The sequence below is a fragment of the Myotis lucifugus genome, unplaced genomic scaffold, assembly GCF_000147115.1.
Source record: "Myotis lucifugus unplaced genomic scaffold, Myoluc2.0 scaffold_357, whole genome shotgun sequence".
NCBI classification, from domain to species: Eukaryota; Metazoa; Chordata; class Mammalia; order Chiroptera; family Vespertilionidae; genus Myotis; species Myotis lucifugus.
Window position 1 is genome coordinate 498,954 of NW_005871405.1, and position 13,388 is coordinate 512,341.

Consider the following 13,388-nt stretch of genomic DNA (forward strand, 5'->3'; position numbering starts at 1 on the left):
TTTGGAGGGAAAAAATCATGGAATTTGTGATGGTACTAAAATTACATCAATTCATAACAGTCTTGACTTAGACATGTATTTAGAAACCTCTTGGGCAATAATTCCTAAACCTGTCTGCTGGAGACATTTAAGTTCCTGGCACTATGCAAGGGGAAAAAAGAGGAAGCAGAAAAGTTGGAAATCTTTACTTTTATCAAACTTCCCTGGGTGATTTTTATTTATTGATTGTAGCAGGAGAGAGGAAAGGAGGGAGGGAGGGCAAGAGAAAAAGAGAGAGAGAGAGAGAGAGAGAGAGAGAGAGAGAGAGAGAGAGAGAAAGAGAGAGAGAGATGGATTTGTTATTCTACCTACTTATTATGCAGTCATTGGTAGATTTTGTATGTGCCCAGACTAGGGATGGAACCTGCAACTTTGGCGTACTGGGACAATGCTTAACCAACTGAGCTACCTGACCAGGGTCCCTGGGTGATTCTTATATAGTTAGATAAGCACTCATCTACTGGCTGGCATCTTAGAACCTTAAAGTTACACCAAAACCCTGCAGGTGGTTCATTTCACTCTGTTTTTCAAGGGATGTGGATGGAATACAATAGAAGTGGAGGGCAAGCCTCACCTGTATCAGGTCTTAAATAGCTCCTGCATTTCAAAGCTAGGTCAATATATATTGTGGTTAACAAAGATTATGCAAAGCCTCCTTCTAAAACATTTTCATGATTGTCATCTATTGGTGAAGTGGGCTGTAGAAAAGTTGCTACTAAATGCAAAAAAATTTTTTTTTGAATCACACAACCAATGTCTGTTTTTTTTGTTGTTGGACAAACATAAATGGGGAGATATACACAGCAACTTGGGTTGCGGGAAAGGAGTTAAGTCGGCTCGCGTGAATTGCGCGTACTCCGCGGGAGCCGTCTTAAACTCGGTTCATATAGATTTGCGGTGGAGTGCGGGAAACGTGTAAACTCGGGCCGATTGTAACTGCGTATTACCAAATATTTCATTTCAATCGAACCCATACTTCAAAAGATATAGGCATTTTAACGCGCCATCTTATATTTTGGCGGGAAATTCACCCGACACCGAAGTGTTAAAGTATGGATTCAATACTTTACCTCTCCAACAACCACAACAGCATATTTTAATATATTGACAACAATCTCTGGTTTTATATTTTACTTGGTTGTTAACTGCTTCAAAACAAATGACTGATAACTGCCTCTAGATATCTTTAGTAGAAGAGAGAACTTACGTTTGAAAACTAGAAATGTCATCTATAGCAGTGGTTCTCAACCTGTGAGTCACGACCCCTTTGGGGGTCGAACGACCCTTTCACAGGGGTCGCCTAAGACCATCGGAAAACACATATATAATTACATATTGTTTCTGTGATTAATCACTATGCTTTAATTATGTTCAGTTTGTAACAATGAAATTGGGGGTCACCACAACATGAGGAACTGTATTAAAGGGTCGCGACATTAGGAAGGTTGAGAACCACTGATCTATAGAAATAGAGCCACTGATTCCAAAACAGCAAGAACATGATTAAAGACCTTCTTCTGGCAATACCACATTAAAATAGCTGAAATTTCTTATATTAAAAAACATTCTACAACATGGCTGTATTTTATTTTTCATTATATTTAAAAAAATTTTAAAATATATTTGACATACAAATATATTCATTTTAGGTGTAGAACCCAAATGATTAGACATTTATATAACTTACAAAGTGATCACCCATTAAATCTAGAACTCATCTCACACCATACATACTTATTACAATGTTATTGACTATATTCTCTATACTGTACTTAACATCCCCATGACTAGACTGTAACTATAAATTTATACTTCTTAATTCATTCACCTATTCCACCCATCCCCTTCACCTCCCACCCATCTGTCAATCATCAAAATGTTCTGTATCTATGAGTCTGATTCTGCTCTGCTTGTTCGTTTATTTTGTTTTTTAGATTCTACATGTAAGTGAAATCATATGGCATTTGTCTTTTCTTTCTCTGTATGACTTATTTCACTCAGCGCAATATCTTCTATGTCCATACGCGTTGTTACAGATGTCAAGATTTCATTATTTTTTACTAGAGGCCCGGTGCACGAATTCATGCACCAGTGGGGTCCCTCAGCCTGGCCTGTGGGGATCAGGCCAAAACCAGTTCTCTGACATCCCCCAGGGGTCCTGGATTGTGAGAGGATGCAGGCCAGGCCGAGGGACTCCACCAGTGCACGATTAGGGCTGGGGAGGGACTGTGGGTGAACTCCAGGGTGTGTCCAGCCTGTCTTGCCCAGTCCCGATCGGCCAGACCCCAGCAGCAAGCTAACCTACCGGTCAGAGTGTCTTCCTCTTGGTGGTCAGTACCCAACCAGTTGCGTGTTACGAACGGTTGAATGGTCGGACACTTAGCATATTAGGCTTTTATATATATAGATGGTTGGGTCATATTCCATTGTATAGATGCACCACTTGTTCTTTATATATTCATCTATTGATAGGCCCTTAGGTTGCTTCCATATTTTGGCTATTGTAAGTAATGCTTCAATGAACATATGGATGCATGTGCTTTTTGATTTAGTGTTTTGAGGACCCAGAAATGGAATTGCTGGGTTCTTTGTTTCTTTTTATAGTCTTTGTTTTAAAATCTATTTTGTCAGATATAAGTATTGCTACCTAAGCTTTTTTTATTTTGTTTCTATTTTCTTGAAATATCTTTTCCCACTGTTTTACTTTCAATCTGTGTATGTCTTTCAATTTGAAGTGAGTCTCTGATACACAGCATATGTTTTCTTATACATTTAGCTACCATATGTATTTTGATTGGAACATTTAATCCAAAGATATCACAAGAAAACTACATAGCAATATCTTTATGAATATAGACATAAAAGACCTCAACACAATTCTAGCAAGGCCAATTCAATAGCATGTTAAAAGGGTTATACACCTTATAGACCAAGTGGGATTTATCCCAGGAATGCAAGAGTAGTTCAACATAAGAAAATCAATGTAATACACCACACTAATAGAACAAAAAATAAAAACCATATGATCATCTCAATAGATGTAGAAAAGGCATTTGACAAAATCCAACACCCAAAACCAAGGAATAGAGAGGACTTCTTGTATAACTAACATCATACTAAATTGTGAAAAACTGAATGCTTTCCCTCTAAGACCAGAAACAAGGATGCCCATTGTCACCAATGATATTTAACATTGTGGTGTTAGCCAGCAATTAGACAAAAAATAGAAATAAAAGGAATCCAAATTGAAAACGAAAAAGAGTAACTAACTTTTCCCCCAGATTACACAATTCTATATGTGAAAATTCCAAAGAATCCATAAAAAAATGCTAGAGTAAACAAATTCAGCAAAGCTACAGGATACAAAATCAACACACAAAAATCAATTCTGTTGTTATCCATGTGCAATAAACAATCCCAAAAGCCAATTACAAAAGCAGTTCCATCTAAGTAGTGCCTAAAATAATACTTAGGGTCTAGCTGGTTTGGCTCAGTGCATAGAGCGTTGACCTGAGGACTGAAGGGTCCCAGGTTTGATTCTGATTAAGGGCACATGCCTGGTTCAGGTCTTGATCCCCAGTGGTGGGTGTGCAGGAGGCAGCCAATCAATGATTCGCTCTCATCATTAATGTTTCCATTTCTCTCTCCTTCTCCCTTCCTCTCTTAAATCAATAAAAATATATTTTTAAAAAATAGAATAATACTTAGGAATAAATTTGACCCAGGAGGTAAAAGGCTTGCACACTGAAAACTATAAAACATTGGTGAAAGAAACTAAAGAAGACCCAAATCAATGAAAATATTTCCTTAGTTCATGGGGAGGTAGATTTAATATTGTTAAAATGTCAATCTCATCTAAAGCAATTACAGATACAACATAATCTCTATTAAAATTCCAATGGCCTTTTTTTCTATTCATAAATGGAAAAGTCAGCCCTCAAATTTTATATGAAATTTTAAGGGGCCTTGGATATCCAAAATAATCTTGAAAAAGAAGAAGGTTGGAGGACTGAAATTTCCTGATTTAAAAACTTTTAACAAAGCTACAATAATCAAAATTGTGTGGTATTGGCATATGGAAAGACATATAGACCAATGCAATAAAATTAAGAGTGCACAAATAAACCCATGTATATATAGCTAATTGATTTTTTCTTCATCAAATGGCTCTTCTACAAGTACAAGAAAGGAGTTGAACCCTTACTTCACACCATATACAAAAATAATTTAAAATTGATCAACAACTTAAATATAAGAGCTAAAACCATAAACTCTTAGAAGAAAACATAGGATAAATGTGCATTACCTTGGACTTGCTAATGGATTCTTAGATATAGCAGCAAAAGCACAGTAGCAAAAGAAAAAATAGATAAATTGAACTTCATAAAAATTAAAAACTTTTGGGCATTAGAGGACAGTATCAAGAAAGTGAAGAGATAATTCACAGAGTGGCAGAATCATATATCTTTCTGTTAAGGGTTTAATATCTAAAATATATAAAGTATTCATCAATAACAGGACTCAACAACAGAAGGACAAATGACCCCATTAAAAAATGAGTATAGGCTTTGAATAGACATTTCTCCAAGGAAGATATACAAATGGCCAATAAACACATCAAAAGATACTTATCATTAGTAATTAGGGAATTGTGACTCAAAACCACAATGAGATAATATTTTATATCTACTTGAATGGCTATAATCCATAAAACAGAAAATGACAAGGTTGGTGAGGAAGTGGAGATGTTGCTGGTGGGATATAAAAAGGTGTTTTCTGTGGAAAACACTTTAGCAGTTCTCAAGAACTTAACCTGGACTTATCACACACCACCAATGCTACTTCTAGGTATATAATGAAAAAGAATTGAAAACTGGGGTTCAAATGGATATTTGTATACTAATGTTCATTGCAGCATTATTCATAATAGCCAAAAGGGAGAAATATTCCCAAGTGCCCATCAAAAGACAAGTGGCTAAATAAAATGTGGTGTATACATACAATGGAATATTATTAAGCAACAAAAATAAATGAAGTTCTGATACATGCTACACTATGGATGAACACTGAAAACACTGTGCTAAGTGAGGTAAACCAGTCACAAAAGGACAACTTTTATATGATCTCACTTATATGAAATCTGTAGAATAGGCAAATTCACAGAGACAAAGTAGATTGAAGGTTTACCAGGGCTGGGAGGAGGCACTGGGGTGTTATTGCTTAATATTACAGCATTTCTGTTCGGAGTGATGGAAAATATTTGGGAACAGAGAGTTGTACCGATTGCACGGCAGTGTGAATGTCATTAATACAACTGAATTGTAAACTCAAAATGGTTAAAATGACATTTTATATTACCTATATATATGTTTTACCTCAATAAATTTAAAAAAATAGTTTACAAAAACAAATAAAATATTTTACCTGTAGCATGATGCGATTGAAAATAATATGATTAGGAAGTATGCCACATAAAACAAAGGGATCACCGTCTTAGAAGTTGTCTCAAATTCCAGTTGTCTAGAAAGTGATGTAAAGTAGACCACCTGCCACAAAAATGTACTCAGATGAATAACTCTTAGTTATAATATTTGTGAATGAGTTACAAACACTATTAAAACACTCTACGCCTTAACCGGTTTGGCTCAGTGGATAGAGCATTGGCCTGTGGACTCAAGGGTCCCAGGTTCGATTCTGGTCAAGGGCATGTACCTTGCTTGCGGGCACATCCCCAGTGGGGAGTGTGCAGGAGGCAGCTGATCGATGCTTCTCTCTCATCGATGTTTTTAACTCTCTATCCCTCTCCCTTCCTCTCTGTAAAAAATCAATAAAATATATTTAAAAAAAAAACACTCTAGCCTATTGGTGAAAAAAATGTTCAAATTCATTAAAAGATCAAAATACATGAATTATCATTTTAGAATAAAGAATATGGATTTGCTCCCCCCCCCAAATCTCTGACATGCTCTCTAAAGTTTCTTACAAAAATCCAAAGTTTAAAATGTCTGAAAATACAAAATCTAAATTTTACATAAAACTGTGAAATCCTACATAAAACCCTAATATGCAAATCGACCAAACAGAGGAACAACAGGTCGCTATGATGTGCACTGAGCACCAGGAGGCAGACACTCAAAGCAGGAGCTGCCCCCTAGTGGTCAGTGCGCTCCCACAGGGGTGCCGCTTGGCCAGAAGCTGGGCTTACGGCTGGTGAGCACAGGGGCAGTGGCGGGAGCCTCTTCCACCTCCGCTGCAGGTGGGCAGTAAGAAGCAACGGGTCCCGGACTGTGAGAGGGTGCAGGCTGGGCTGAGGGACCTCCCTCTCCTGGTGCACAAATTTCGTGCATCGGGCCTCTAGTTATTAATAATTAAAGGACGTGTGGCTTTTTTCTAAAATTTTAGTAGGTTGTTATATTTTACTATTTTAATTGCATAAATATCCTTTCAGAAAGGCCTGGTATTCAAAGGCTTTTTCCAGTGGGTGACTCACTTTCACCAGGCTATTCAGAAATATTAGTAGGTTTCCTAGCCCGAGAATTACTGAACAGTTACCATGTTTCTGGCACTATAATATAATTTACTTGAAAAAAAATGCTGAGCTAGTTATCTTTTTTCAGTAATACTATGGAACATTTGTTTGAAGTTTTTTTGTTTGTTTCTTTTTATTCCAGTGAACTTCAAACAAATTTTAGGGTGCTCCTGGAAACAGCAAAGATTAACTTAAAGTAAGAATTAAAAATTATTTGAGCACATTTTTGTGGCAGGTGGTCTACTTTACATCACGTTTTAGACAACTGGAATTTGAGACAACTTCTACAACAGTGATCCCTTTGTTTTATTTGGCATATTTTCTAATCATATTATTTTCAATTGCATCATGCTACGGGTAAAATACTTTCATTTCATTTTTTTTTATAGCATGCTATGAGGTTGGCTGAAGCAAAATAAGCCAGTCAGAGAAAGACAAATATCACATGATCTCACTTATATGTGGAATATAATGATCACAATAAACTGATGAATAAAATAGAACCACAGGCTTGGAAACATGGAACAGACTGATGAATCTCAGAGGGAATGGGGGTAAGAAGAGTGGTGGCAGGAAGAGATTAACCAAAGAACTTACATGAATGTTTTCATTGCCCACGAATACAGACAATAGGGTGGTGAAGGTCTGGTGCAGGTGCAGGGTGGGAACTGGATGGAGGGGAGTAAGGGGAAAAGAAAAGAGGGGTGTATCTGTAATACTCTCAACAATAAAGATAAAAATAATTAGTTCATCTGAGCCAGTGGAGAGGAAGAAGTTCATAAATATCGTTGTTTGCTTTGTATTTTTCTTTAAATGATAGAGTCAGCCAACTTTATAGCATGCATAAAAAACAAGACAACAAATAAAAATATTTTACCTGGGCATGATGCGATTGAAAATAATGTGATTAGAAGGTATGCCACATAAAACAAAAAGGGCACCATCTTAGCAACTGCGTCAAATTCCAGTTGTCTAGAAAGTGACCACCTGCCACAAAAATGTACTCGGATGAATAACTCTTAATTACAATATTTGCGAATGAGTTACAAACACTATTGAAGCACTCTAGCTTATTGGTAAATAAAATGTTTAAATTCTTTAAAAGATCAAAATACATGAATTATCATTTTGGAATAAAGAATATAGTTTGCTTCTTTCCCTAAATCTCCAGCATGTTCTCCAAAATTTCTTACAAAAATCTAAAGTTTACAATTTCCAAAAAATACAAAATCTAAATTTTACATAAAACTGTGAAATTATTAATAACTAAAGAAATTGTGGCTTTTTCTAAATTTTTATTAGGTTGTTATATTTCACTATTTTAATTGCATAAATATCATTTCAGAAAGGCCTGGTATTCAAAGGCTTTTTCCAGTGGGTGACTCACTTTCACCAGGCTATTCAGAAGTATTAGTAGGTTTGCTGGCACAAGAATTACTGAACAGTTACCATGTTTCTGGCACTATGATATAATTTACTTGAAAAAAAAATGCTGAGCTAGTTATCTTTTTCAGTAACACTATGGAACATTTGCTTGAAGTTTTTTTGTTTGTTGCTTTGTATTCCAGTGAACTTCAAACAAATTTTAGGGTGCTCCTGGAAACAGCAAAGACTAACTAAAAGTAAGAATTCCCACGTAATTTGGCTGGAAAACCAATCCCCAAAACTAAGCCTGAAGATCAATGTCTGTACTGAACAGACCTACCTTGAGGATGTAGGATTTGTGTTTTCCACCCAAATGTTAACAAGGACCTAAGATTTGTGGCATCCTTCTGGGTGTTAAAGAAAGTTGGATTAAGTGCCAAATACAGTAGCACACGCTCAGCTTCAAATCAAGGACTCCATCACTCAGGGAGTGCTATTGCTACCTATGGATCTATGGTCCTTGGAACAAGTCGTCCTATCCCTCCCACTTTCTCCTGGCCTCCCTATCAACCCCAGCTGCCACGTACCCGGATCATCTTCAAGGCCAAACTCTCTTTAATATTGCTAAATTCGTCCAGGAAATGTACGAGCCACCTCTTGCTATGCTCACTATTCTCTTTTTCTTGGGTTCTCAGGTAATATTGCAGCCGCATGGCTTTGGCCTGCAGGAGTAAATAGTTTGTTCCCATCTGCTTGCCTAAGATGGTTCCACCAAGGGTGCCCGCCAGGGAGACAGGCTGGCTGTTTTGGATGTAGATGGGGAAGGTGATGCTTTTCAGGTCAAGCTTCTTATTCACCTGCCAGGCGAACAGGAGGGGGTTGGAGGGCACACAGATGCCCTGGTTCTTGGCACACACCTGACTGAAGAGGATCGGGGTTCCATCTTCCTGAGTCGCATTCAGAGCCTGCACCGCACTGTCTAATCTGCTAACTTCTGACAAGATTTCTTGTTTCAGCACGGTGTCAGAGTTTGACACCACTAGAATGGAAGCGAATTGGACCTCAGAGCTCATCCTGAAGATGGAGAAGTGAAAAGAGTCATTAGTGGTGAAATGTCCCTGCACAAAGCGCCGTTCTCCCTTGGCCGGGCTCCCGACGGGGGTGTACTGCTCCTCGAGGTCCTCTTCTTCATCCTTGGGCAGGTAAATGAAGCCAGTGGTCAGAGTAGTTGTCAGCAGAATGGGCACCAGCAGGAAGACCCAGGGGTGTGAGCCCACCTCCCACCCCAACCATCGGAAGGCCCGGGAGAGCGGAGCCTCCAGGCAGTTGGTGTGGCAGCGGTGCTTCTGAGACACTTCGGTTGAGGACCGTCGTAGAGGTGAATCCCACCCCACCGAACTTGACTCCTGCGACTCCATAGCTCCTGGTGGCTCTGCATGCTGCCCCGAAGCCCAGTCCAGCTCAGGTTTCTGTTCCAAGAGCAGCTCTGCCTTCTCAGCCGGGAGTGGTGCTGCCTGCAGATCTGCCCCTTCATCCGAGTCTGGTCCAGGCCCCGATGGCTTCGGCAGGGACTCTGGTTGTTGCTTCTCTGTGGGCTCGGGCTCCATACCTGGGCCAAGCTCAGCTGTGCTCAGACTCATTTCCATGAAGGAAAGGCTAGTAGCTGCTGGGTGAGCACCTATCTCTACCGCAGCCAACGGTTTCCCAACGGATTCCCAACGGTTTCCTGGAAATTCTAAGAAGTCTGAACATGGCTGCTCCTGCCTGGATGCTGGAGCTTCCACTGGGGACCACGTGTCTTGTAGCCCGACTAGCCCCAAATGTGTCCTCTCAGGATTTCGTTAATAGAAAAAAATACTTCAGTATTTTAGCGCTGCTCCCAGGGGCCTCAAGTTTTGGCTCCTCAGAGAGAGAGGGCTGAGTGATTTTTTAAAATTGAATTTATTGGGTGACATTGGTTAATAAAATTATATAGGTTTCAGGTGTACAGATCTATAATACATTGTCTGTATATTATATTGTGTGTTCACCACCCCAAGTCAAGTCTCCTTCCATCACCTTTTATCCCCCCTTTACCTTCTTCTACCTCATCCCACCTTTTTTCCCTCTAGTAATCACCATACTATTGTCTGTGTCTATGAGGTTTTTTTCTTAATCTCTTAAATGCTATGACAGAAGAGTAAACTGGTTAGTGGTGGTGTGTATGTATGTGTGTGTGCAAGCTAAGGAATCAGGACTTCTTTTTTTAGCAGCTCACAGAAGTCTTCTTAGGGCTGTTTATATTACTTTTCATGCATGTTTTGATCTATGAATTTATCTCTACTCCCTAATCTATTGAGGAAAACCCTACCATATTTTAGACCCTTAGCTTTTAGTAGTTCTCTTGCCACTTGGTAAGGAAAATGTAGAAGGTCAAGAAAAGAAGAAAAGGTTTGAGAATTTGTGTGGTAAGTAACATCTACTCATTTTTATTCCGTTGGGAGAATGACATTCACTTAATATACGCCAGTGATTCAAAACGGGTGGACACCGTGTTAGAAAATGGTAGGAATGTTAGACATTTGATTCTGATCACAAGTTGGCCCTCTCTGTGAAGTCAGTATCGACATCTGAGGGCACAGATGCATTTCCCTAGGAACTGGCTTGAATTTGGAGTTGGGAACAGGGGTTGAAAGATCAGGGTCAGCAACAGGAGAGGAAAGCAGAGAGTTGGGCCTGGAGCGGATTCTGAGGATGGCAGTGGTGAAAGCAAAGGCAGGCAAGGTGGACTCGAGGGTCTCCTGAATTAAAAGGCAGGGTGAGTGGGAGAGAGGGCACTGCTGGGAGGAAGGTATTTAATTAAACTGAATTCTACTGAAGCCAGCCCCTGGGCAGTGCTGACACAGATCAAAGCAGGACTGGCTCGGGGATACAAACTGCTGCATAAATTATACTAAATGAGTAACACATGGGAAAGGTCTCAGACCTGTTCCCTGACACATAATGAAAATTCAATTAGTATTTTTCATCCCCTTCCTGCTCTTTTAAAAAATAAAAAAAAATAAAAAATTATATATATATATATATATATATATATATATATATATATATAATTGATTTTAGAGAGGAAGGGAGAGGGAGAGAGAGATAGGAACATCAATGATGAGAGAGAATCACCAATCGGCTGCCTCCTGCAACCCCCCACACTGGGGATTGAGCCTGCACGCATGTGCCCTCACCAGGAATTGAACAGTAACCTCCTGGTTCATAGGTCAATGCTCAACCACGAAGCCATGCCTGCAGGGCCCTTCTTGCTCTTGATGATGCTACCAGGTAGCACATAAAACACACTGTGTTTGCTTGGGCCAAAAGCATCATTTCGACAATATTGTCTCAGCAGCATTTCCAGTGCAATTAAAAGTTGAACTCAATGTGTGAAATGGTGGAGAAAAATAGCAGTCACTGATCAGGAGAGAACACTTCAGCCTTAGCTGGAGTTGAGAAAGAAATAACAGGGGTCTCATTTACCCTGGGGGAAGCAGGAGTATCTGGAGGCCCAAAGCTAAGGGGCTTAGTGACCATGACTGTGAGAGGCCTAATAAGCCTGAATTCCCAGATCTCAGCATCAGACCTGAGGCCTAGGAGCTGGGCAAGCACATTTGTTGAAAGAATGAACAAAGGGCTCAAAAGTGGTCACTTTTCTCTTCCTCCTCCTTCTCCTCCTCCACCTCCTCTTTGTTCTCTACAATTCAGCATGGAATTGCTGACAGAGCACAGGATCGCTGGGAAGGAACCTGTGTTCCCTCTCAAATGCTAACTAGTTGGGTGGCCCTGGGCAGCAGCCTGCACTACATCCATGGCTTTCAAGTTTTTACCGTAAGGAACAGTAAGAAAATACATATTACATGGCTGTCCCAGTACATACCTATTTATGAAAGATAGAACATACTCTTATTATGTGTAATGGTATTTTTTATTTTATTTCATTTAAAAAATGCAAGCTTTGACTCAATACACCAATTCTTGGACCCATTAATTAGCAACCAACCTGCAGTTCCTCCTAAAGCCCCCTTCCCAAAGAATCGGGACCAAATAAAATGCGTGGACTTTGCAATCTCTGGTTTTATCTCTGTGCTCTTCAACTGCATATAAATATCTAGTTCATTGCTCCAGTGACTTAACAATGACAATTATTTTCCCTTTCCCTGGGGAATTCTTCTTCATCCCCATCTCCTCCAGTTGAAGGCCTGTAGAAAATGGCACAGGTTCACGAAGAGCTCTCTCTATTTTTTCTTTCCCAGTTAGCATGCAAACAAACAGGACTGCCTTCTTCCTCCTCTGAAATTTAAGGGCCCTATTCGATAGATTTATGTGGGCCTCATTTTATATGTTTTTGTGTTTATTGGTGCAGACCCGTGTTACACGAGCCCCACTGCCACCACGCGGCTTAAAACTCAAGAGAGTTGGGTTCTAACCTTCTCCAGCACAGTGAAGAATAGACCCCCACTGTGCTCCCCCCGTTCCTCAACACCAAACTGCCCTTTTCCTCCTCAATGTGCCAGTGAGATCCCTCGGGGTGGAGGGGTACGAGAATGGGAGAAAGATATAAAATCTCACAGCTCTGGAGAAACTGAGGAACAAAACAGAACCAGAGGCATGGAAGTATGGAACAGCTGGGGGGGGGGGGGAGGAAAAAGCATGTAATCGAAAGGCCAGGGGGAGAGCTTGGGTGATCAAGAGCGCTCCTTTCCCAAAGACCTTCTGATAAAAAGGAACTCTTAGTGATGGGCAGAGGGAGGGGGGCGGGGGCTGGGTAGAGGTGGGTAAAGCGGGGGGATTGGGGACATCTATAATAGTGTCAACAATTAAATAAATTTTTTAAGAAAACCTTTAGATGTTGAAGGAAGGTATCTTCTGTCCCTTGAAACTTGGCTCAGCATCACGTGAACTGGAGAACTGGATGCAAGTGATGGCTTCAGAGTCAGGGAAGAGGGGTCGCCAAGCTGCCTGCGGGTCACATTACCTTTCAGAAGGGCACAGGTGTGACAGAGGAGGGCCCAACCAGGGTAGGTGCGCCTGTTTGCGCCCTGGGCAAGAGCCTGCAGTGAAAACAAGGCTGGAGAGGTGAAGGAAAAGAACACCTCTCTGCAGTTTCTTCTTCCCCCACCCCGCACACCTGAAATAGAAATAGCAACACGGGACAAAATGCTTACAACCATGTTATCTCTGCACTTACCTTGCCTCCCTCTCAAAGCATATAGTTCATAAGGCGAATGGGCGCTTCCCCCCGATCTCTTTGGAAGCAAAGTCCGGCCTGAAATGGAGTGCGCGGCCGGTTCCTATCTTTAGAAAGGCAGCTTCTGGCCCTTCCCCCCAAGGGCGGAGTTGCCCCCCCCGCTCTCGCCTTTCTTCCCCCTTTTTCAACCTCCCCTGCAGAGTCCCCGGACCCCGTCCCCAGAGAGGAGCTGCCAGAGAA

The 13,388-nt window shown here is 40.6% G+C and overlaps 1 protein-coding gene across 1 annotated transcript in view; it reads right to left on the reverse strand.

The window, feature by feature from the left end:
* PTCHD3 (patched domain containing 3) overlaps positions 1 to 13,388 on the reverse strand; it is an 83,685-nt gene that overhangs the window by 4,673 nt on the left and 65,624 nt on the right. Inside the window, exons 5-6 of the mRNA XM_006101420.3 lie at positions 8,521 to 9,760; positions 5,464 to 5,585 (exon numbers count right to left, since the gene is read on the reverse strand). Of these exons, the coding sequence (XP_006101482.1) occupies positions 5,464 to 5,585; positions 8,521 to 9,760 (1,362 nt within the window). The remainder of the gene's footprint in view (positions 1 to 5,463; positions 5,586 to 8,520; positions 9,761 to 13,388) is intronic.